At 40.8% G+C, this 26,724-nt stretch overlaps 1 protein-coding gene across 4 annotated transcripts in view; it reads right to left on the bottom strand.

The window, feature by feature from the left end:
- Positions 1 to 3,531: 3,531 nt before the first annotated feature.
- The window catches only part of GPRIN2 (G protein regulated inducer of neurite outgrowth 2), a 34,856-nt gene continuing 11,663 nt past the window's right edge, over positions 3,532 to 26,724 (bottom strand). Inside the window, exons 1-2 of one of the 4 annotated variants that reach the window (XM_014878017.2) lie at positions 20,317 to 21,276; positions 3,532 to 6,174 (exon numbers count right to left, since the gene is read on the bottom strand). In XM_014878017.2, coding sequence (XP_014733503.1) covers positions 4,398 to 6,158 — 1,761 coding nt within the window. In that variant the 5' untranslated portion in view covers positions 6,159 to 6,174; positions 20,317 to 21,276 and the 3' untranslated portion in view covers positions 3,532 to 4,397. The other 3 variants (XM_088168837.1, XM_014878018.2, XM_088168836.1) reach the window with 3 other exon arrangements.

Genomic DNA, 26,724 nt, shown 5'->3' with positions numbered 1-26,724 from the left:
GTTATTTATCTGGTACTGTGAGAGTTGATTAGAATTATTTATTTCCAACTCATAAAGCCACATGCTGCTTCTTTCTCTCTTGCCAATTAACAGTAAGTATTACTTAGCACTAATAAACTGCTTTCATTTTCGGGGGCTTAAGAAGACAAATTAATGACCTCAACATGTCTGAAAGGAACAGATGGCAATGCAGTATTAACATTGCAATTTCACAGTTGGAAAAGCTCCTGAGAGAGGGGGCAGTAGCAGTGTCTGGAGGACACCTAGCTCTGTTCCCTCTGTGGAGCTGTGGTCCCTCAATCTCCCCTCCACTCTCAGCTTCTGCTTTAACCCAACCTCACCACACATTACTTCTCCTAGAGCAAAGCTACACTGATTTTCTTATTCAGTCTTTAATAGTGAGTTACATCCTTCTAGAAGGCCTCTTACCTCAGCACATCTCCAGACAGGTCGTTACTGCTTTGGATTTAAAAGACTAAATGTCTATCCAATAATGCAATTAGTCCAGCCTGTCATTATTCTTACTGGCTATAAGCAGAGAAGTGATCAGGAAGAAATACTTTGCTCTGACCATACAGTGGAGATGCTCTTTTTCCCTGGAACACCTTGGTTACATTTCAGGACAGAACAGCTGACTGCCTTTTGCTCTTCTCACTCGCCCTTCTCTCAGAGGACTGTGCAAAAGCGTTGCTCTGTGGGGCCTTTTGGCTCAGCTGTACAACACAAACTTTCTTAAGCTATATCTGGAAGGAAGATAGGCTTTCTGTGGAACAGGGGTTCCTAAAACAAAACATGTTGAGGTGAGGGCCAAACAAGTAAATACAATGATTTTAACAGTAACTGATGTGACACTGACTAAGCAATGGTTTAGTGGGTTGTTTTGGCTTTTTTTAAAGAACTGATTTCACCATGGAAGGTTTTTATTTAAAGCGTTGATATAATACCCTCTATTTCAGTATTTAACCCCAGCCAAAGATTATCTCAAACTGAAATTGCAATGATAATAGTCAGTGTCAAATGTCTGGCAGGTATTAGCCTCTCCTCTAGGAATGGTAACAGTAAATACTAATTCAGAATTAAATTAATTTAGTCTAACACCTTTTCAGAACTATTTCAACAGCATACTGATATTAGTATCAATTGCCTTCAATCTCGGCTGAGCCACTGAGCTAAGCATCTCAGCCATCAAGTATCAATGTACAATGAAACCCTTCTAGATATATTAGTTAGTGTCTAGGGACAACATAACATATCCAAAATACTGCATTAACGGGGGCTATTCCCATATGTTAAGGTAAAGAAGATACACTGAGACAAAAGGGTTAAGCATCCAGTGTGCCAGTGCCTCCCTCCCTTCTAATTCCTGGGAAAGGCAGCCCCAGTCTGCTCAGCTGAACTGGTGCTTGAGCATTTAGTGTGAGGAGCAGGGGCAGCATGATGCACTGCAAAGTGGTTTTCAAATGGTCTTGAGAAAATAATACATCCTGATTTCACCCAAGCTTGACAAGCATCTGTGTTCAGCATTGACCCACTCAGTTATAAATCTAGTGTGAATTTTCCTGCTACTTTATTTATATTTAAGAGTAGAATGTTATGGATTTGGATTTTCCTAAGTTAGAAAACATTAAAAAAACAGAGTTCTCACATTTACAAGAGTAACACTTCAACAGAAAATACTTAATAAACAAAATGGCTGCATTTGATTTTTTTCAAAAAATTGAACACAAATGCAAAATGAATCCAAATAACCCTTTCTTTAAGACTTTGATTGTACAAATAAAACAACTTATTTTATCCCTGTAACTAATATTCAGATGAATGTTTGTTGTTAGGTTTTTCCCTCAGATTTCCATTATATTCTTGTACTTTAAACCTTTCCAAAAGTGTAGGAAGTCCTCAAACATAAACACTATTTTTTGATTAATAACATGAAGATTCAGAATGCCCATAATGAGGGAGCATCTGTTTTTCTGAACTTTCAAATCATTGGTATCCTTTGCCTTTACTTGTAATTTATTTTTCTCATCTAGGAATGATAATCAGTGTTTAGGACTGTAGTAGCAAGTCATACCAATGCATAAACCACAAGTAATTGACACATAAGAACTGTATGAAATACATTAATTTTTCCAGGTTTTATAGCACAACAGACAAAGAATTCAAGGGATTTTGCTCTATTATTCCAGTCCCTTCTGCAAACTCTCTTTCTGATACTGGTCTTATTATATCATCTTCCTACAGCTGGGGACTTTATTTTGGAGTGGTCCTTGGAATGGCAGGGGTGGGAAGGAGAATATAGATTTTCCACATGTCAAATAAAGTATGGATTACAATGGCCATGGGAGGAAGGCATTCTTGCTATTTTAAAGCTTTAGTTTGACTATTTTAAATTCTCCTGCACTCCAAGGACAAGCTAACAGACAGCACAAGGTTTTAGACCACTATAGTGCTTCAAATTCTCAAAGTGTAATGTTTGAAGAAAGGGAAAAATCAATGTTCAATACTCTGGGCCATAAAATAAGCCTGTATAGAAACTGCTTAGCTGAACTCTAAATTACAGCAGAGTAATTTTATTTAGTTACTCATTACTTTCTTACTCCTATTAAAGCTTCAATAAAAGCAATTTTAACATCCAGAATCATTATCAGAACTTAGATACTCATAGCTATAGAGGCATCCTGAGTAAGGCATTATATTCCAGTGGTTTCACACTTGGTTTGTGAGCTCATTTTGAGGTCAGACCTCCTGAAAGCAAGGTGAAATTCACTGGAGCCAGCTCTGTTAAATCCCACTGTTAAATTTTCACTCGGGTGAAAATTTGATCTTGAACTACTCTACATCATTAAATTAATGCATCACAAGACATTCCAGCTAGGAGATCCTACATTTAAGGGTTTTCTAGATGAAAACTTAAAGCTGTCCTAATCGCCAGGGGTTCCTCTTGGTATGCAAATGTCAGGTGAACATTATGGAGAAGTCTGCTAACTTACTGGAACAAAAACCAAACCAAACCAACAAAGCACAACCACACACATTTAGAGTGGGTAATTCCACAGCAGTAAGTTCTGAGACACTGCAAATTTTACTTTGAGACAGAAATGAATGTTTCTCTTCTCTCTCATAAAAAAAAAGCTTTGCACATCTAGCCTTCCCAAGAACCTTAGGCATTCACCAAAGGCACATATGACACTGGCAGTAGTATTCTCAGCTTCCTTAACAAACCTTTCACTTCAAACAGGCCCTGCACTATGGCTGCATTGCACTGTCATAGAACACGTTTCTCATTGACAACTCGTTTGCAAAGATTTTTTTAGAAGAAAATAAATCTTTAAGCTGCCTAAATGACCAAGGCACTCAGAATAACCTTAGGACTGTCCTTTGGGGAAGACACAAGGTCGCACTTTCAGCAGACGCCTGACGTCAGACCAGAGAGGGAACATAAGACAGGCAAAGCTCACGTGCAAACTGTCCCCTGTGGCTTATGCAAGAGCCAAATAACCCCTGCTCAGGATAGATGCACATAGAAAAATCTCACTGGAAATTACTTTTAATATAAGCAAACCAAAACTGGTCGTGAGTTGTAGGGTATGGTGGTGCCACAGACTAATCTGAACAGCTTCCGTTTCAGATCTCTAAAACAAGCATTCAGTAAGTAATTCACATTACATCAGTCATCTTTGGTAATACTATACATTTGTGTCAATCACTTGTTAAACATAAATTCTGGATATTTAGACTGTAATTCATCATAACTGCAAACTAATTGCAAAGTTGATGGAGGTCCTCCAACTGTACATGGGCTTGCTGAGGGAAGAGTTCAGACTAGCAACATTGAAATGACTTCATAATTACATAGAAAAAAAGTTACAATTCTTTGTCATAGAACATTACAGTAGTTTGTTATTTTGTCTACAGTTAAAGTGGGTTTATAGTCAGGATTATTAAATTAACAGCAAAACAGCTGCCAAAACAATTTAAGGGAATGTGATTGAAAGCTAAGAACTTTGATTAAAGCATAATTTTTAAACTTTGTTTTCTAACCCTAAATTATTAAAATACAGAAAAAAACATAATTATTTCAAAAAGATGTATCATTAAAAAAGAAGTTCCATTCCTTACAATACAGTTTAAAACTAACATAAAAGAAAACAGTGCTACATTAAATACAGTCAAGAGCATTTGGATGGCATTATTTAAGTATAATCTTATGTTCTCTGTTAGATGGTCCAGCCATGGACTTCTCCTTGCTTTAATATATTGATTATGATTTGATGATCACTGAACTTCTCCCACTCATCCTGATGTGGGCTGTCCACATTTACTGTGTTAACAGTTAAGAGTCAGAATTTATGTACAATTTAAAAGCAACACAGCTATCCTACACCCTACAGCTGTGCTCACTCCACTGCAGTACTGGAGCGAGCACAACAGCTTGGATACCTCAGGGAATGCATCATTGTTCTGAAAGGCCTTTTTTTCTCATTACTTTTCTCAGCTGCCTCAGCAGGTTCTGCCTGGAACTGTTCTATTTGAAACTCAAGATGTTTTTGAATGGCTACCCCGAGGACTTCAGGATCCACAGATGCCCCATACACTTCCCATGTCATTCCTTCATCATCCCATCTCACTTCACGAACTGGAGATTTGGGGGCCTCCGAGTCTTGCTCCAGGTTCACCTCTGGGAACACATGTGAGTGACCTTCTGCTGCAGCTGCTGGGCTTGTTGCCACCGATTTGCATTCCATGGTTGGAAGAGTTTGTACCTCGGCATCTCTGTGCTCCAGAGGTTTCAAGCCTTTGGTTATGTCATTCATAGAGGTCATAGTCCACATATCCTTAGTTGTCACTACCATGTCTGCACCTTGCTGGCTGCTCAGGGCAACAGGGGCAGCCTTGGCTTCTGGAGGAGCTCTCTCCTCCTGAGCAGGTTGCAGTTGTTCTCCAGGAACATTACAGCACTTCAGGATTTTCTTGGCATCCAGGCCTGACTCACTTACTGAAGACACCAGCTTAGGATATGTCAGAATGTCTGAAGCAGAAAAGGAATTAAAGTAGCCAGGTGCTGCTTGCTCTTTTCCTGTCTCACTGACAGAGCACACCAACCGTGGGACGAGCTGTATGGATGGGATGGGCAAGGAGTGGCAGTAGGCTGGGATGGTGGCATCTGCCTTCACAGCGTCCTGCCTGAGACTGCAGGGCCCCACAGAGTTGTTGTGAACCGTCATCACCATGGGGGAGTATGCAGAGTTTGGAATATTACCGTAAGTCAGACCACCATGAATAATGCCAGGGGCTTGACTGAACATTGTCCTGTTTGGGAAACCATTTCCAGGCATGTGGGGTCCTAGAACAGCAGTGTGAAATGTGCCAGGATCTGTGTAAACAGTGGTGTTACGTGGAATACTGCCACTGTCAAAGGTATTTGTGGGTACCTGTTGGTCTCTAGGTAGGACTGGAAGATGAGTCACAAGGTTTTGATAGTGAGATGCATTTTCATTTGTTTCTGATCCATATCTCTGTGTCTGGAAAGACATCCTAGCCACAGGCGGACCATGCCTGCAGCCAGAAGAGCTTAGGCTGGAGTGAGCAGCACTGGTTTCTGTGTGAGTGACATAAGTCTGCTGTTTGCAGCTGCAGGTTAGGTCTGAGTGGCTTCTCTGAAGGGCAGCTCCCGATTCTTCCATTTTACACGTGCCTTGCTGGTGAACAAAGCAGGCTGAAGAAACATTCTCAACAGTGCTGCTCTTTACACACATCTTAGTGTCCCCCACTCCCCAGGATGCTGAGGACTGTTCAGTGACAAGGACATGGTTTGTATTCTCAGTTCTGCCCTCTGAATGGTCATTGGCTGAATGGTCATTTATGGTTTGGACCTCCGATCCGAGTCCCATCATCCCAGGCTGCAAGGAGGACCATCCAGAACTCTGATTCCTTGCATCACTCCTGTTTTCCAGGATATGGCAGATGGTGCTACTATGGCTTTTCTTCAGCTCCTGTTTGTTTTGCCTTTCCTCTAAACTCCTCGAGTGCCCAATACAGGCCAGATTTGAGGAGCTCTTGGATAGAGGGTGACTGTTGACATTCAAGAGACTGTGACAAGTAGAACTTAGTGAGTCTGGGTGGGAATGGGTGATCAGCTGGTGGCTGTCAGATGACATGGCAAAAAAGAGAGATCTGCAAGAAATGGTGGAAAAGAAGAAAAAGCAATTTAAGTAGGAAATAAATGTACTGGAAACTATAATATCTACTGACCTTCTGCTTGGGCTTCTTGCCTTTCACAGTTCACAAGTACTTTTTAAAAAGTGCAGTACTCTAGTCTAAGTGTACTCAGACCAGTCAGTTTCCATTTTCACTTTTCCCAAAGAGTTTTTCCCTAAATTAGATCCAGGATTTTTTTTAAATGTTGGTGTTTTTTCCCCAGTTCATAAAACACAAAAGGAAAAAATTCTCCATATTTTCTACCTTTTAACAATAACTATCTCAACATTACCAAGTATCATCTCCCCAAATTCACTGGAGCCATTTTTGGGACATCCAGAGATGTTATGTAACTTAAGCAAAGACAGAAGTATTTTCAAACTAGATAGCTTTTCACCACAGTGGTCATTAAGCCAATGATATTAAATGTATTGTCAAAACAAACAAAAACCCCTTAGTTTTTAGTTTCTTGACATCGTCATTTCAGAAGTTACCCAGTCACTGATGGAGCTTTTAAACCTTAAAGCAGAAAAAGCTGAACAAGTTCTCCCTTTTCCCCATACCTTTCCTTGCAAGCTTCTTGATATTTCATGCTACAAGATCACTGTTTCAGTCCAATGTTTTCCTTGAGCCCACACAAGTATAGGTATGGACAAAGCTGTTTGGACCCCCTGTGACAGAGATGACATGAAACCCAAGGAAATGACCTCTGCCAGACCAGTGCAGGGTCACTGCCAGTGTTCCCAGAACAAATACCTTTGCAAACCCACAAGTTCATGCTGGTTGTGGAAGGTGCACACTCATGGCATCAGAGGCAGGGTAAAAATGAAACAAGAAAATCTTTAGCCAAAGTCTTGAAGTTCTTCTGTCCTTTTTTACAGTGCACTCAGTCATTTCTATTTTTTAGAAAACCCTTGTTTCTACCAGCTGGTACAGTACCCTATATGTTATTAACATTTATGTAAGCAGTTTCACATCTAAGGGAAGTTGTGATCGAAGATTTTGAATTTCACCAGATTTAGCAATCCATTTTTGCTGATTGAATCAGATATTCACTGATTGACTAGATATTGCCTCAGTGTCACAGAGGTGTTGCAACATTTGTACAACTAATGTTATTTTAATACACTTATATATCTACCCACACAAATACATATATGTCTTTTCTACAAGAACTCACTGTGTTGAACAGAAAGATCCAGAGTATTTGTGCATTGCTTCCAGGCCAAGTACTACTAGATATTTTGTTATGCAGATGTAGAGAGTGAAAGCCAGTATTTGTCCTTTTAGACAACTTTCTCTCAGATACACTCTACACCCTCTGCCTCCTTAGCAGGTCTCTGACAGAAACCTGCACAATTTCTTGTGCACTGTATCACTAAATAAAAATGAATGTGTGGAACAGAAAATATACATACCATATACATGGTGAACAAAAGTATTTTGCAAATGGAACTGGGAAGTTCACTCTTACCATCAAGGACAGTGCCTGCAAGGGCTCACATTCAACCCTCTCAGTGAGAAGCTTCTCATTTGTGATCCTTTTAATGTGATATTTAGAGGCTTCAAGAGTCATGTACCAATGAAACTGATAAGAAGATGCCTTTTGCTCTCTCTGCCAATCAAGAGCTCTACAGCTGATCCAGGCAGCTTGTAATTCCATTTCCATTGTTACCTTCGGCATGCTAACAGGTTTGCAATTTTCCCACCACCTGAAATCTACTTGTGTTAGTCGTTTTTCATAATGAAATTAAATTGAGCATGACAAAATTTTAAAAAGTAATATTTGCAATCCTTTCCCATCCTTTATTTATGTTACCTCTCCTGCAGCCACTTCTGCACATGGGGATAGTCTGATACACAGGGTTCAAAGGAGTCAAGAGGATTAAACACCAGAGCAATAGCTGCCTACAAGGTGAAAACCTTACATTTAATCTCTTTAAAAGATAACACCTGCAAAGGCTCTCACACACACCTGGATGAAACCACACTTACTAATGGAAATCCTCAGACACAAATATTGAGAGTCAGGGAATGGAAGCTTCAAACATATCCTGTTACAAATGGTACAAGGCTGGGGGAAGTTTGAAGGGCTCTCTTACAAAGTTTACAGCATTCAAATACATACATGTACACAGAAACCAAGGCCTCTATTTGCTTTCTTTATGTAGCAATGGGCATTGCTGCAGAAACCTCTGTAAGAAGTGATGCATTTGAAACTGATTTGTCACACAACACATTCAGATGGATGAAACAGACCAAATATAGTGACATCACCAAAAGCAACATGCAGGGTGATGCTGGCAAGGAAACCTCCAAAGAAAACTCTGAAGAAACTGATTTTTGCCCCACTGCAGGTGAAATCATGACCAAACATGGGCCGATGTGACATGTATTACACATGTACATGTGGAATATTCTAACCAGCTACTCCCAACAGCATCTGAACATTGTTGCTCAGACAGACCAGTGTTCCACACTAGCATAATTCTAACACCTCTCCTATGGCCCCGGGCCTTCCCAAACAGTATTTCACACGTGCATTGCTGGCACTGATTGCTCAGGGTGCACAAAAATCCCCTGAGAAGAGGCCCAACACCACAAACACACCTTCCCAGGTGCAGACCTCCCACTGAGCCCAGTGTCCAGCCTAAGGCTTCTGGGAAAGGCTGGGAAGCAGAAGGGTCTGGATGGTCCTTCTGACACCTCTGCCAGTGAGGGGCTGGGTCATGCATGGAGAATGAGGTGCCAAACTTTTTAAAAATACAACCCCAAAACATGGAGCCTCTTCAATGTCACAGCCATGCAACACCTTTGTGTTTTGTGTATCAGCTAATCAGGAATGGATTACCCACATGGAACATGGAGAGAGACAAGCTGATCTTGTGGCTACATAGGCACCCAAACCAACTTTCTTTGTGCATGCTGGGCAAAGCAGACTGCCCATTTTTCATTTTTTAAATGTAAAAATATAATTTATAGGAAAGGAATTTTACTCAAAAATATCTACTTTAAGTGCTGAGTCTGTCTGAAAGATTTTGAATTGAAATTTCAAAGGAAATTCACACCTGAATACACAAATAAGAAAGTATGGATTTTTGAGGCAGATACTATGCTATGAATAAATAGAAAATTGTTAGACAAGCAGAGAAAGGATTAGGATAGAAATGGAATTAACATCCACTATTTTTGGCTTAGCTTCAGATAGCTTATGAGGGGATCTAGGCTGCTTTCACTAATTCCACTGAACTACTTTAAAGCAACAAATGTGTATTTTGCTATGACTTATGATTAAAGTTTTGACCTATTTAATGCACCAGTAAATTTAGTCTCAAAATATTAAATATCATGTATGTTACCAATTGAAAGACATTCACTGTAAATTAACTATGATTCTAAAATCCTTTGGTATTTTTGTATCCCACACACATACTTTAATTGAAATTTTGACAACACTCTTATCTTTTAGTTTGAAACTGTTCCCCCTTGTGCTATCTGCCCACGTAAAAAGTCCTTTCCCCTCTTTTTTATTGATACTTTTAGTACTTTGTTACTATAGTAAGTTAACAGACAGTGAGGCAGTGAGAATCATCTGACACATTGAAAAACACAAGTTAGTTGCAGAATTTGGGAAGAGTCAGAGAAATTTAATACTATTTACTAGAAACATGCATACAATGCCAGACTTCTCTAAATCTTCCACAGTTATTTTTTATTTATATAACTCTGATGGTCAACCCAAAAGTCAAGAATATTTGTAATAATGACTGCAGTTGTTTCACCCATCTTCACTTGGCTGATCATACAGTAATTTTTTTTCTTCATTTTATGCTTTCAAAACCAGCACTTGAATGCAAAATAAGTTATAAAATCGAAGCAGGTTTCAGGGGTGATAGCACCAATATGCAAATGTGGAATTCAGAATAACTAAAGCAATTTGATCCATACCAACATTTATGGATGATGAATGTTATTTTTGGATGCTGATCAGGACCCTCCATGGCAGCACTAGCCTTTCAGAGAAGACACTTTCTGAGAAGTGTTAGGGGGTTGCAAGGTCTTTGTCCTGAATTTGCTCCTTCATTTGCATCATTCTGCCCTGCTATGCAATAATCTGCTCCACAAAGCAAACACAGAATTACTGCAACAGCACCAAACTCCAAGACAAACATAATTATATTTTATACAAGAAGAGTAGTGCAATTTTAATTAATTTAAGACATTTACTTGAATAGAAGGCTGCTAGATAGAGGTTCTTAACTTTATTTAATCTTATTGCAAACAGGATGGCTATGAGTTTGAAAGTTAAGAGCAGCTTATGGCTAAAATGATAGAACTTGAATTACATCCTAAGGGGCAGCAGTCACTCAGTCACTTAGCCATAAACACTGCTGACCCCTGCCTGGGGCACAAGACAGCACATACAGGAAAATCTGCTTTTCTGCCCAGACAGCCAAGCTCCCTCAGGTACCAGAAGTAATTCAGTATATGCACACTGGGTTTGCTTCAGGCCTGGTATTTTAAAAGCAATGTGGCTTCCTTACTGCAATCCATGACTAAGATACATGTTTAATGTGGTAAAATGACAGAAAAAGGAACATTATCTAATATGGCATTCATTTCTTTTAGAGCTGTACTAATTTTAAAGAAACTTATACCATCGAAATAAAAAAAAGTAAGAGTGTGCTTATGTCTAAAAATTGTCCTTGTTTGCCCACATGGAGAACTACTTGCAGAAGATAAGAAAGATCTGTTTTGCTTCAGACAAAGATTGGCATGATAGCATTATGAGATCTAATGGCCTCTCCCTTACTACTACTGCTGAAGGAAATAGTTCATTAACAGTAATCCCTAACATTTACATTGGGGGGGAGTCAAACCACTTGAAAGGCATTGGCAAAACAGGATTAGCCATGGTAAAAAGCTTAGAGATTCAAGTGTCTGGGATTAGGAGTTTTGCTTTTTCTGTTTTTAATTGTTATTTTATTTTGGTGAGGTGTAAGTGAAAGGAGGAAATAGAGGAGTTACAGTAGGGGAAAAGGTATCATTTATCAGGGAACATAAAATTTTTCCCTGAATTCTATCAATACAAAAAATAATTTCTCTAAATTCTGTCAACTAGATTAATAAAGACTTAGGTTGAGACCCCAATCACTTAACCTTTAATCCATCATCTTTCTGTAGGCTTTCCATTTTGGAATAGCATTATAAACAAACTATGCCTTGTTCAGCTTAATCAGCTAAAGCCCTTTTGTAAATATTTTCTATCATCCTAAAGATTTCCAAGTCTCAGCCAGATCTACAGGACAGACTGGTTCGGGCATCTAGAGATACCAACAGACAAGTGCACACTTTGTATGCAAAGGATGGGGTTGATTTCCAGTTCTGCACTGCAAGAATCACTGGGGACAGTGGGGCCATGTCACTGGGTCCATAACTCACAAGGGGGGAGCACACTTGACAGGCTGGAGCATGTGAGAGCAGGAGAGCTGTGACCCTCCGTGCTCAGCTCTGCCAAAGCAGAGCCCTTGTGTCTGATGCCCTCACAAGGCCCCTGGGCACAGCCTCATTAGTTTCTGCCAATTACCTTTGGCTGCCAGGCTTTCCTAAAAGACTTTTGTCCTTTGCCCATCCTGTGCTGAGCACACTGGGCAGGTCTCTGCTGTGACTGGTGACAAGACTGAGAGTGAGGAGTCCCCTTTACCCTGAGTTAATGAACCTCAGCTCTCCCCTTCCTGAGGGCCCCAGCAGAGAGCTCTTCCCCAAACACTGAGGGTGCCCCTGGTCACAGGGGCCTCAGAGGAGATAACAAATGACTTGCCACACCAGAAAATGAAGAGATTCCAGCATTTTCCAGTGCATTCACCTCAGTGTGGAACGACAAGGCTGCTGGCCACAGTGCCCACAGTTATTCCAACAGCTGAGGAGAGCCATGCAGGAAGGTCAGCATTCTCTTGCAAGGAGCAGAGACAGCCACAGCCCAGGCAAAGTCTGAGCCAGCAAAGCAGAGCTGACAGCTCTGAATTCTAAAACTGAAAAAGGCCAAAATGAAAGTGCCATGAGAAAAGAGCCTGATAGGGATGAACCAAAGGAGACCATTTCAGTGACACCTTCAGCTGAATTCCCAGCAAGGACAATTCACATGGCTGTAAATAAATTATTGGGAAACCAGAGAGAGGTGCACTTTGTCACAAGGGAGGCATGTGTTGGGACATTGTCCTGACACCACCACATGATTTACTACTGCAACATGTGGCATCTTGTTTGCCACCTTTTTTATTTAATCATCTCTCCCAGAAACAACTTCAAAAATCTCTTGGACTTCATCTTTTTTTTAAAGAATTTTATGAGCAAAACATTACTCCCACTATATCTCCACATGGAGATCTGCCTCAGCATACAAACTACCATACAATATACCAAACAGAGCTAAAATATGAGATACTGTACAGTCATATTTGATGCTCACTTTTACTGTTTGACAGCTTACTTCTTTAAAGCTCACCTCTTCAGATTTAAAATATTCATTACAAATGAAATATGATGACATGGTCACATAATCAGCTGTTTTTGCCAGCTGGGGCTTAAAAAAAAATCAAATATAATGACATCGGGCAAGACTGACCTAGAATCATGCTTACAGTGAATAGTGTGTACCTAAAGAAGTGGTATATTAATATAATTATCTTTCTGGCTTAAGCAGAACAGAATTAAGCAAAATGAAACTGTTAATTCAGATGCCAGGATTATGCTGCTAAGAGCTGATGGCCAGTGATATCCACTGGTATTGCTGAAGACCTGTGACAAAAATATTTGATAGCGTCTTTGGGAATTCATCTTTAATGCAGAAAATACGCAGTGGTCTATCCACATTTGGATTTATTTCAGAGAGACAGACACTAGTGAGCCTTTTCCTCTCCACAGCAGGGGATCAAATCCTATTCCTTCACATGTTCCAGCTTGGAGGAGACAGAATTAGTCTGGTTTTGAACAACTCATGCTCCTCAGAGCCCCACTTTTGTACCCACTCTTCAGTCCTGAGCAGACCAGCTCCAGAGCAACCCCACTGATCTGGAACTCTGCAAAAACACATGGCCATGCTTTGCTCAGTAAGCTTCTGCCTGTCAGAGGCCCAAGCCTGCCAACTGTGTTAATCACAGCTGCCTGGGCAGCAGCATGGATTTAAAAATCATACAGAAAACCAGAAGCTTGCTTACAGCCTCCTTCCAACCTCAGAGTACAGCTGGGTATCAGTGCAACCTGCACAAGAAGCCAGCAGTGTGCACATCCAACAAACTCCACCGAACTGGCTAAATCAGTATCTACTTGCAAATTCATGTGTTTGAGTAGAAAACATTCAAATAAGAATTGTTGTGGTTTGCTTGAACGTTTAACAGTGACAGGTAGAGGGAAGGTTCAAACGTGGCTTATGCTCCTGCCCTATGGACATCCCAGCTTTAATGGCTCTGCACTTCTGAGTGTGAGGGCAGTGGGACACTTCACCCTCCCTGCCAGGTGAATGCCCCCCTGGCAGCTGAAGCCGTGTCCCAGCCTGTGAGTGGATGTGCAGTCCGTGTGTGTGCTCTGTGCTGGCTGCAAGGAGGCAGAAAAGCACAGAGCTGAGCCTAACGTGCCCAGCCTCCCCATAAAACTCACTCCCTTGCTTCAGTGTTGTGCCAACAGAGATAAAAGCTTTACAACCAGCTGCAGTGGCAGACAAAGGAAGCTCAAATCTGCCTTAAAAATACTGAATAGAAATAGCCGCAAGTACAGCAGCTTTTCATGTTCACATATCATCCTTAATTGAAGGACGGAAATTCCTACAGCAGCATCAAACAGGAATAACGGTGACATAAACAGCAGTAATAGCAATCTGAAGTCTCCAAACACCTCCTTTAGGATAAAGACAATATTTTAGATTGAAGGATGCCCCACCAAAACAATTAAAGATGGCTCATTATTCTTCAACATGTAATAGTTGAATCTCTTTCCTACCTAGAAAAACCTGGTGTTGCTCTTGGGTTCAGCCTTCTGATTGTTGACAGATATTTTCTTGCAGTTTCTCACACTCTGTTCTTGTAAATAATAAATGTTTTGCATTCCTCTTTGGAGGAAGAGAGAATTGATGGACTGTTGATAGGACCTATGGGGTCAGGAGGTATTATCCTCACTGTTCAATCCATGGTCACTGTTAGAATTCTATAAATAGACATAAAATGTAAATAAAGTGGTTCTTTTCCTGCTTAATTCCTCGGAGTCAGAGGGTGTGAGTGTCTCTCTGCATCATTTAGTAACAACCTGGCAACTTAACTAGCAAAACCTAGAAACTTACCCTCATTGCTTGTTCCCTTGTTTTCCACTGTGATTGAACACTATACAAGGGCCACAAAATCCCCTTCAATTCTTTATTTAAATAACAGCATTTATAAACTATATGCAAAACGTTGGAGAAAAAAAGAATTCAAAACCACAATTCATCTACCTCTAGAAGCTGCTCTCAGTGGTGGCAGAGAGAAGACTGACTTCGATGTTGTGGACTGACAGAAAACTGACGTCCAGAACTTAAAAAAGCAATTGCTCAGTAATTAGAAAGAGGAAACAATTGCTTTCTAATTCTGTCTGTGCTCATTGACATAGTGTATGACCTTGAGCAAGTCATTCCCTTTGTGACTCAGTTTACTCATCTGTGACTCACAGATTAGATGCAGAAGGCCCTGATGTAGGTATTTAAAGGCTTAATTCATGATTGCAGAGCACTCTCAAATCCTAAAATAAAAGGTATTAAATATAAGATCCTGAAGATAATGTATTCTGGCTCTTCTTTTGTAATATTTGGATTGGAAGAAATAAATAGAGCATATCTACAGGAAGTTCTTGTTGCACTTGCAGAAAACTCACCTTACCAGTAAAGTTCAGACACTATCTCTGCTCCAGAGGCACATGTTTACAGCACCCCCTGCAACTTTCCAGCATCATGAGCATAAGTAATCTCAAGGATTTCAAATACTCAAATTCTGCAGAGTTTCTCAAATTAGGTGTTGTATGTATATACTCTCTGTACAATATGCATGCTGACATGTATACTGTATATGCATGGTATATTAAGTAGCAATGATTAATTATTATAAGCAGCTTCATTAAACAGAGCTGTCACAACTGCAGACCACGTTGTCTTGCAGTGCCACATGCACTTATAGGCTTTTATTTACTATGATGAACTTCTCATGAAAAAGAGATTCTGTGACTAATTTAAGCCTTCAGTTCACACTGCAAGGTGTCTTTCATATATCCTTAAGCTGGAAAAGAGCTCTATCCAACCTCTCTCCAAAGGGCTAAAAAGGGGGACTAGCTAATCGTGTTTCATAGCATTAAAAGTTGCCATTGTAGTATGAGGTAGCTTTGAATTTATTTAAAGAAGGAATATGGGAAGAGGAAGTTTTCATTTCAAACTTGGTATTTTGTCATAAAAAACATGTCAAAGTGCCATGTCTGCCCCTCAGAAAAGCAACTGTCCCAATTAATCTGTGGTCGAATCAGACCTATGTGGCAAACTATTATCTTAAAACTATTATATAGTTTTCAGAGAACATCTGAAAGGGATGAAAAGGAGCATTTCCCTACTCTCTCAGGACTGAGAGAAGAAAAACATTAGAGCGTGACTAGAGGAGAGCCCCTGCCTCCCAAGGCTTGACACCAGAGACCATAAGGAGAAAAAACCCAAGACAGAGAGAGTAACAGTCCAAAGCAGCAGACTAAAGTTTGCAAATACTTTGTCAAATCCAAGTATGTGAAGGACTTCCTCTAGAAGTAATGTTTACACCCTACTCTATGTACAAAAATTTCCTCTCCTCTTGGTTAATCTCAATCATAATCCAAACTGCACAAGTCTCCATTTCCTTATTAACGTTTAAAAATGTCAGAATCACAAAGTTTTGAGGTATAAATTTGGAACAACTCAAGAGCCACAAGACAATTCAGTTCCTTTCATCATTCAGATAGAGGAAGATCCCACCTGTGTGACATGGACAAGAGAGAATAACTCTTCAGGCTAGATGTTATTAACTGCTAGCAACAAGATACTGATTATAAAGGCTCTGCTACAGGAATTCTTTGCTTTGGAAACCTTGGTTTGACCATATTCAAGACTCATGCAGACAGGACCCTAAGAAATCTGATCTGACCTCACAGCTGTCTCTGCTTTGAGCAGGAGATTGGAATAGATGAATTTGCAAGGTCCCTTCAAAAATGACTTTTTTTATTCTTTTCATAAATACGTGCTTTTATCCATCAGTGCAATGAATGTGATGTACCTGCTCAACCTGAGAAGCTGAAATGTTTGGCCATTTTGCAATAGTGAACCACTTTTAATTGATTAGTGAAACCTGTACATTTTACTGAAACCTTAGTACCTTTTACTGAGACAGGAATGACTTTGGAAAGGAAGCACAAAGGTGATCCCCATATATTATACGAAAGGTGATCTATAGGAAGGAGGCAGTGACTCCAAAAGTTTCTTTCCAATCCATTAGCAGCTCTCTTGTCACTAAATCAATAAAATCACTCCATCCCTTTCACAGTTTAGAGACCATTGAGAACCAAATAAGACTGACATAACAAGATTTATGTTTTTCCTTGATGTTTCAAGAAACACTGATCTACCGTGCTCAGTGATAAACACTGAACTTTCTCAGCATTCTCTGCAGAAATCAATAATTTTAAAAGTCTTTTAAAAAAACCTTACAAAAAAAAAAATCCAGTTTATGAGAGTTAGGGCAGCTTGGTGCATTCATCATCTCCCCAATATCCAGGTTGCTTAGCTCGGGCTGAAAAGGAGTCAGATCTTTCACTTCAGCTCAGATCTGTCAGTCTTCTGTGCTACTGACTGGAGTAAAGCTCTGCAAGTCAAATGAAGGTCTTACAACTGCTCAATCCCATTAACCTCCATTTGCACGCTCAGGTGTGCCCTTGCTAAAGCTTAATTAGCAAATATTCTGCAGAAGGAGAAAGACTCCTGCTCCTTTCTCTGCTTTGTATTAAATCCACACTGCACACAATCAAGCCATTATTTTGCAAGAACTTCCCCACACAGGGACAGGCCAGTTTAAAGGTGATCTTTCTTTTGAAAAGAGCGTAAGATTTATTTTTTATTGGTGCAGGACAGTGCTTTTCTATAACTCACATGCTTAATGCTCACACACCAAACTAGGTAAGACCTGGCTGAAGCAACTTCATGTAGTTGGCCTGACCCAATTCCCATGTTCTGAGTGCATCTACCTAAGCAGCCCCAAAGTGATTTTTTTTTTTTTGTAGTTTCTGTTGCTAAAGATAATTTCTCAGAGTGGAACTTTATTCTGAAGAACTTTAACAGCTTTTCTAAATGGAAGAGGCCATCTTCTTCCCAACAATCACCTAAGCAATCAGAGAATACTCCTAAAGGAGAGTTCTTAATATACAGATGAATTACTACAGCTATAGATTAATTCAATTGTTATAAAGCATCCATAGGAAATATGGCATCAAATTATCTTAACAAGAGAAAAGCTCAACAGTATTTTTCAGTTCACTGCCTGCTCATTGTATCCCTCATGCAGTTATTCCTGACCACTATACTCCAACATTTATTTTCATTCTCCTGCTCATTTTGCTTTTACAGAAATGAGTATCTCTCTCAGCACTGAAACACTGCACTCAACACCTATTCAAAGTCTGGATAATTCACATCTTCCAGAATCTTAATATCCCAGAGAGATACTGTGTATGCATACAGCTTTACTGTTTACACCAGTTAAAAACCTCTTATTTCTGTACAGTGAAGCTGCAAGAATTAACCAAAAGGCCAGTGCCTGCAGTCCCTATGGTGTGGCTTATGGCCATGGGAAATTATTAATTTAAAAAAAAAAAAAATAGAGTTCAAGAGTTCAAGGCTCACAAGGAAAGTAAAGTACAACATCATTTGCAGCCTATGATTCCTGATTGCTCTTGGGCCAAAATGCTTTGAGACTAGAAGCAATGAAATATCACACACCTGCCAAAGATACTTGCTGCAACAATATTGGTATGATAATAAAAATAAGATTTTTTTCCCAATTAATTGGAAAAAGTACTTGCAGAACAAATACCATTTACAAGTCTCTTTCAAGTCCCTAGCCTTGGAAAGCATCATTCCTAGACTGCATTCTCCTGCAAACTGTGTAACAGCTTGCAATATCCAAATACAAGGGACCAGTGAAATACACTCATTAAAATCCTCATTAAAAACATTAACTCCAGGGCAAAGGAATGAACAATTCAGTCTCTCTAACCTCCAGAAGAGTCCACTGGAGAAGAAACAGGATTTTGTTGCTGTTGTGCTCAGAAATAAGCTGCAGTCAGGTGTAACAGTATCTCACTGGTACAAGCAGAGATCTCTGCTCATCTGCAGTGGTTAAATTACCTCAAATTTACCCTTTGTCTCTGCCCTAACAGGCAAGAAAGAAAATCAAACTTCAGAAGTCTAATGATCATCAATAACAATTTTCCTGTTTTACTCTCCCTCATACATTTTTATTTTTCAAGTGCAGTTTGAATATGCATAGTTCACTGTGGAAGGAAAAATGTGGATTTGGCACGGTTATCTGATGGAAATTTATCACGTTTTGTATTATAAACCAACTCTGACACCACAAGGCCATATAAAGTTTACTGCTCTTGTTTATGCAGCCCTAAATAACTGTCAGATAAACTGATTTGCAATTCCAGCTTGCCCAAGATAAAATGTCTGGACAATAAAAATCAACAAAACCCTAAGTGGAAAAGTGCTTATGGAGTAACCAAGACACAGCATGAAAACATAAAGCTCTCCTCTAATCCTCCCTCCTACATGAAAACTTCTCAAACCCTAATTGTTTTAGACCCCATGCAGAGGTCTCCAAACCCAAATGTTACCACAATCAATGTCCTGCAAACATTCAGACACACACAAAAACATGCAAACGACCATCTGCAAGCTTTCATCAATGTCTTGGTGCAAGAAAACCACTGATATTTTTATATTTTGGTACGAGAATATTACTTTCAAGCATGAGTTGATAGAAGAGAGGTAGGTTTTGATCTATATAAGGTCCATCTCATTTATGCCTGAGATCAACATCTTGCAAAATATATTTATCACATGGCTACTTTTCCCATCACTTTCCATGCTTAGAGTTCTCTAAATGGAAATAATTGCTTGCTCCCCCTCCCATTTCCCTCTTCCCCTAAAATCCAGGAGTGCATCAGCACAGACTCTTGCTTTTAATCACAACATATACAAAAATAGTCTTCTACTAAGGATTCTGATATAAAATATTTAATCTAGTGACAATAAAAAGTCAAACCAAATCAAATTTGTGACTTTAGAAAAAACATGCTTTGGTTTAAGAGAAATAATTTTATTTGCCTTTTTAAATAGCGATTGACCATTTATCTAGGAAGGAAAAGTGTAAAACAAAGCTGATATGCAGAAAGCACTAAATATTTCTCAGATTTTTCTAGTGATGGATATTCTTAGGAATTCAAAAAACACATGGTATACATGGTGGAAAACAGTAAGGTAAACGATTCTCTGGCACATTAGTACTAAAATGTAGAAATTTAAACCAACGAAATTTATTCTTTTCTCTTATTTTTTGTATCCAAACCCTAACATACACACAAGAGATAATCAAAAAGCATCTTTATAAACTCGCAGATGTGCAGAGAAATAAGATGAACATGCCTATGGGGGTTTTTGTCCCCCAAAGAAACAGTGACATACATATTCTGGAAATATTTACTAAAAGACAAACACATACACATGTAAGTGAAAGACATCAGCACAAAAAACCCACCTTCTACAGAACTACATAAAATTCAATTAAAGCTCAGAGTCATAGCTCCCATCATTTGAGAAAAAGAGAAGGCTACCATTCCCTGGGATTTTCAGTCCAGCTATCAACCCCCTGCTGCCAGCACAGCACTTACAGAAGCCTGGGTCTGTCTCTGTGCAGCTCCTCTCCCTTCCCTTCCCCTCATCTGCTTTGTTGCTCTCCTGGCAAAACAGAGAGGACTCGCTGTCCTTACAGGAGACAGAGAACGGGCAATGACTGCCGTGGTCCTTACCTTCCCCCCACTCAGAGATTGCACATCCAGCTTCCCTGCACAAGTTACTTGGAGGGTATTTAAAAACAGATGCTCAGAAATCTGAGGAGAACAAAAATGCAAAGAGTTCAGATTTCCTCTCCTTGATCCGCCTGATGCTGTTGACACTAAGGTGAGCACATGATAAGATGAAGGAGGTGGGATTGTTAGAGAGCATCAGAGGCAGGGGATTGGGAGATGGGGTTCCCTCTGCCTCGACGTGGTGCCCCTTCCTGGCTCCCCCCTTGGCTGGAGAGGAAATAAAATGGAGCCTGGGAGGGAGGGAGAGAGATAATCCTGCAGCTTCATCTGATTAGAGAAACTGGGCCTGTGCAGAGCTGGCAATGCAGCCAGGGAAGCACAGAGAGGCGAGGCAAACAGGGGCAGGAAGAGGAGGAGCAGAGGGGGAGGAATTAACTTGTGAGGGTTAAAGGAAAATTATAAAAGGTATACAAAGGAACTGACTCCTGGGCCAAGGCATCCTGGTATATGTTCAATATCAACCCTCATGTAAAGGTGAAATCACCAGTAGGAAACACTCAATCCTTCTGGTAATGTGGAACAATCAGAAGGAAAACAAATCAAACCCCAAGCCCAGAATGCATTATTCCTGTAGGCAAGGGCTGGGAACAAGGATGTACCCATGAACTGCAAAGAGTGAGATTGTTTGTACTGAACAGGGAGCAATGGAAAAAGCACTATGCTACAGATAATTATCTAGTTTGTGCCAAACAGGACACAATTTAGAACACATTTTCTATTGGAAGTCATTTTCTAGAACCTGTTTCCACTTACTTAAACACATCTTAGTTGAACCAAAGTGACTTCCAAGGAGTTTGTGTCAGCACGTCGGTGCTCACAGCTAAGGCTGCCCTTCTGCAAGGCTCCCACTTGTGCCATCCCTCTCTCCCACCCCTGGCACACGTATTTCTGGGCTCACAGAACTGTGGCCATCCCCACCCTGCAGTACTGCAGTGCTCAGGGGATGCCAGCCTGCTGGAGGCTGTGGCCAGCCTGCCCTCCCTGCACACAAATGTGGAGGTAGCACTGTGTCCTCGCCCTCAGCCTGACACAGGGGCTCACCCTGGCACGGGCAGGCTCCTCAGGGTGCTGCTGTTGAGTATCCCCCACCCTATCCCTGCCCAACAGGAATATCCTGCCTTGAGGAGACAGGCACACAGGTCCTCTGAGCTGCCAGGTGTGACCTGTGGTGCATAAAGGAATATCAAGGACAGATGTGACCAGAGGAGTCTCATTTCATCCACACTGCCCCATTTTTGTATACAATCTCCTCTTTTGCTCACCTTTATGAGGGGCTACACTCAGTCCTTTCCCAAGGATCACTCTGAATTTCCATATTGTGAGCTGCTTTTTATTCCTTTCTGGCCTATTCCCTTCATTTAAAACTTCACACAAGAGAGAGTGGTTGGATCTCTAGTGGGCCAAAGAGAAGGAAGCCAAAACATCAGAAAAGAAACCTTTCAAATCCTCTTTCTTTCTGTTCAGGAAGCAGTTAATAATTCTTGTAAACCACTTACAGAAGTTCCCAGTTTGTTCCTAAGCCTTCACCAACACCCTCCCATCAGGCCCAGCTCAGCCGAGAGAGGGGATGAACATCCCTCCCAAATGCTTTTAGGAATGTACAATTGCTCCCTGAATCTTCAGAATGGGCTGCAAAACCAGTAATTTCCTATGTGCTTCCAGGCTTTGTTCCTGAGATGCACACCCCCACAGACTCAGTGAGCAATCACACCCTCGGGCTGCAGGTCAGGAAGCATTTCGGGGTTAAGAGCCACACACGGGTCAGCAGCACATTTCTGGCTGCTTTATTTCACCTGCCATGTATTACAGCAGTGAAGCAGGGTAGGCACTTGCAGGCAGCTCTTCGTGCTGACCTTGACATCCTTCCTGCCAGGCTGGAAACAGAAGTTCCTTGAGCCTGTCCCTTCCAGCACATCCTTATCAGCATTCCTGCTGGCCCAGGATCATGCAACTCTTCCCATCCCATGGTATAGGATTGCAGTGGTGCTGCAGGGAGAGGGCAACTCTACATCTTCCTTTTTTATTCCAGCAAAAGACTGGGATGACAAAGGGCTGACACTGTGAGACACAACCCTGGCACCTGCAGCTACTCCAAGATTGTTCCAGTGCCAGTGGCCAGCCATGGAACAACTCAGTATGATCCTTCCACTCCGATGCATCTTCCAAATGACTCCCAGGTTGCCCAAATGACACCCCAAGAACATATAAAAGATAAAATGAGAGGACAATGCTGCACTCAGCTTTTCCCCTAAACCCTTTACAGAATGAAGTTGCAGGGCTTTCTTGCCCCAGATTTTCTATGTCCAGCAAGGTTGACTATTTTCATTGAAAGCATCAAAATGTGCTTAGTGGAAGATACTGGTGACCAGCTTTTACATCAACAGGTCACAAATCTAGGCATCCATAATGATGCAGTTGGCATACAGCTTTCTCATTCTACATTTGATGAGAAAAGGTGTAAAACTGCCTCAAATTCAGATTTGGAGTATTTATTCTTGTATCTTCCCTTAAGAAAGTTTATAGTTAAAGGAAGCTGAAAAATCAGTAGCCTACAGATCCATTAGGCCAAATCCAGACAATGCTGATGAATTTCTTTGGAGAAGAAGAACAGCATTATTTTTCAAGACAATTATTTCAGAACAGTTCTGCCACTGTGGCTCAGCCTGACTAGCATACATGTTTTCCTGAGACCTCCATCTAGGGCTTAGACATGTGAGAATGTGTATAATTTCATGAAATTTAAGTCCAATGCCCAGCCATGGAAGAAAGCTTTCAACATTACTGTTTACTGATTTGGGTGCTTGAGGGTCATATGAAGGCAAACCACCAGCCCCCTGACTTTGAGTCAGCTCATGTGAGGAGAGGCACTCAGCTCTGCTTGCCTGCTGAAGAAGGCACCACCCAGGCAGAGCTGTCACACCTGCTTTTGTCAGTCTCCATCCAGGCAACCAGAGCTGCCACATTCAAGAGAGAAGTCCAGTCCTAACCCAAAAGCCCTTTATCTAACCTAAAATTCACCGGCACATTTTGGCCATCGACTCTTCTACAGAAGAGGAGATGGGGTAAGAAAACCATCCTGATTGCTTGGTGCCTCCTAAAACTATGTACTGAAGTCCTTCTCTCACCCCTTCTCATTTATAACCTCTCAGTATTTTCTTGCACTGCCTGGTCTGCTGTCATTTAGAGCAACTTTTTCCTGCCAGGTGGGTGACCTGGACCTGCCCAGACTGTGCCTTCTGAACTCCTCCATCAGCCCTGAACCTACCCAGTTCTGCTGCTCTTTGGGGAGCAGGCCTGAGTGCCCATAAACACTGCTTGAAATTTGTTTACATCTCTGTCTGCAGGCTCTGCATGCAAACCCTGGAAGGCTGATATTTGTTGTCTGTTGATTCAAAGCCACTTAAGCCAGTGAAACTGCACCTTCCACCAGGCAGATTTTATCTTAATGCATTTCTGGGATATGTTCTAATCTTCCACAATAAGGTAGCCCTCCAGGAACAATATACTGTCTTGTGGGTAACACTGCTCATTTGCCTGAATGTCATCTGCCACAGCCAATTTGGATCAGGTTTTGGACATCTCCATTGTAAAGTATTTTCGAGTGTTTCTGAAGAATAACAGCCCCTTGGCATAGTCTGAGAGAGCCTTCAAGATAATAATTAATGCACCATGGGCAAATTTAACTTTTTCTATGCCTAAAACTAGTCAGAAGCTCTCCACTCCAGATACTACTTGTCCTTTATTGAAATTGGCATTCTATATGCAGTGCCAGTTTTCAGTTTTTGCTTATAGTGAAACACCCAAAATAATTCCAGTCAGTCAGGTGTAGGAGCTAACACAACAAGTGTTCACACACACACTTGAGGCAACTGAAATGCACCTGAGACTGTTTAGAAACATGAAACTGACCATCACCTTCCATTTTACATAAACAGCAGGGTTATTTCTAGCAGAGTTCTATAAAGAAAGCAAATCTGTTGGGTGATATCACATTCAAACTTTCCAGTACATCCCAATTAATCACCACAAATATCATTCCATTAGGCTCTATGTGCCACATGTCTGACATGTCTGTCAACCTAATTTGTCTATAAACACTCTACACAGAGTTTTGGGTATAACCATAAACACTCTATTGAGTGTTTCTGTCTAACAAGCATCATGACAAGTTCTGCTTCTTGTGCCTGGGAGAAAACAACTGCTGGTTAGACATCCCAATTACAGCAGGCATGGCCTCTGAATAAGCCTCTATTCTGCAATTTTATTTTTTCTGTAGAAAGGAAGATGATTTGTATGGGTTTGTCTAATAAAACCGTCATGAAATCTGCCAGGTCACCTACATTTATCTTCATTGGGAATAATGCCATAACACTACTGACATGACTTTTTTTCAAGGAGCAACATAGATGCAGCTCTCTTCTTTGCAGAATTAATCTTTTTGAAAGCTGTCAGAATTTTTAGGCCGGTGAAAACTGGTGGTTTTGAGCTCTGTCATCTCCCTTCTTTTTCATCTTGGATATAATAGCAATTTTCTCAACAAAGCAGACCAGTTCTTTGCCTTTATTTTACCTTGGCAGTCAGCGAGGCAGCCCACTGATACAAACAATCTCATATATTTTAAAGACTTAGCAAATCTCTACAAGGCACTATTTTTAGTTTAGTAATCAAATAAATAGAACAGTAGCTTATGGAGAACGAAAACAAGCTCCCTTTTAAAAGCACGTTTTGCAATAAGCCAAAGATAATATTGCACAAAACCTTACACCTCCTCTTAAATCAAGAGACCATCACATGGACATTCTGCTCTACTTCTCCCATATGTCATTTCCTTCCATGCACAAACACCAGAATATTTTCCCTACACTTCCTTAATATCCATTAGCAAAGAGCAGTAAATAATTGCACAAAAACCCCCCAACCCTTCCAGCCAGTTTTGGGGTAGCTTTAAGCTGCCTTTCATGCAATAAGGGCTTTGCCTTTTGATAACTTAATCACATGTTTAGCTTCGCCCTGCATTTGATTGCTAGTCTTCCATCTGTTCTGTACTCCTGAAAAGGAAGCAAGCCAGGACCACATAAGCAAGCAGAGCTCCCAGGGCCTGCTTCCAAAAAACCCCAAAACACTACAGAACATCACACTTAGAGAAGCCACCACTAATTCTGTCTTTATGTGACTTGCCCACCGGGACACTCTTGCAAGTTTGGATCTGACTTTTTTCCCAAAACTACATTCATGTAGACACTAAACCTCCTTGGTTTACTTTTGTAAATGGTGTCATTTAAAAAAAAAAAATTACTTGGTCTTTGAACAACAAAGTATTGGAGACTGTTCTAGATGTTAACTGGTGCCCAGGGCTGAGGGCTATGAACAAAACCTGCTGTAGAGAGTTTGCTTTACGTAATGGGAGTTAAGCATCTAAGTAAAGTCTCGAACTTTGATACCTCAATTCCCACATGTAAAATGATCAAATGGGATCAGCAAGAAGCTGAGGAAAGCACAAAGGAAAACACTACAAAACAGGAAAGTACTGCAGCCTGGGAGCATAATTTGCCCTCATGGACTTTGGAAAAATGCAGCTCTGTGGCTCCACGAAAGGCTTTGTTTTCCCATCTGACCTGAAATATTCCCAAACAACTCAGACCACAGCCATCATAATGTCTCTGGCCTGTGGATCAGCTCCAGTCCACTCAAAATTCCTAATGCAGACTCCCTTTCCCTGGAAAACAGGCCTGGGTAACATATCCATCCTCATTTCTGCCCCATGCAGCAGGAGCTGTTTATACTGATCTCCCTCACTTCATCCAGGATATTCTGGGGAGGGAGTATGATGGAAAGAAGAGGGACAGAGGCTTCAGTATAGTTGGGGGGAAATTTGAAGAGGATCTGGATCTAGTCCCTGTGGCTGCCTATAGTGGACCAGTCACATAAGAGGCCTGATGATCCTGGGTTAAATGAAACAAACAGAATTATTGTGCAAACAGAGTGACATCCCAAATTAGACAGGAGCTGAGAGCAACACCACTGTATATTAAATAAGGCTTGCAGCAGTGAGACCTAGCTTTCAGAGGAGCCCCACAGCAAGAGAACAATGCTATTTCAAATGTATCCAGTGTCAGAGGCAGTCCAGCAAGATGGACTGCAAGCCCCAGGCTAGCTCTGCCTGCAATAATCTGCAGTCTTGACTCTGTGACAGATTGAAATGCAGTAACAATGTTTATGCAACTAAATCTTGTTCTAATCTATTAGTTTATGTAACCTTTGCTCATGGACGTACTGACTCATAGGTCTCAGGAATCTAAAAATCTCCTTTAACTTTCTCCTATCCTTTAACCCCTGGTTGCCCAATAA

This window comes from Sturnus vulgaris, chromosome 8, assembly GCF_052056855.1.
Source record: "Sturnus vulgaris isolate bStuVul1 chromosome 8, bStuVul1.hap1, whole genome shotgun sequence".
NCBI classification, from domain to species: Eukaryota; Metazoa; Chordata; class Aves; order Passeriformes; family Sturnidae; genus Sturnus; species Sturnus vulgaris.
This window is presented reverse-complemented; position numbering and strand designations above follow the sequence as displayed.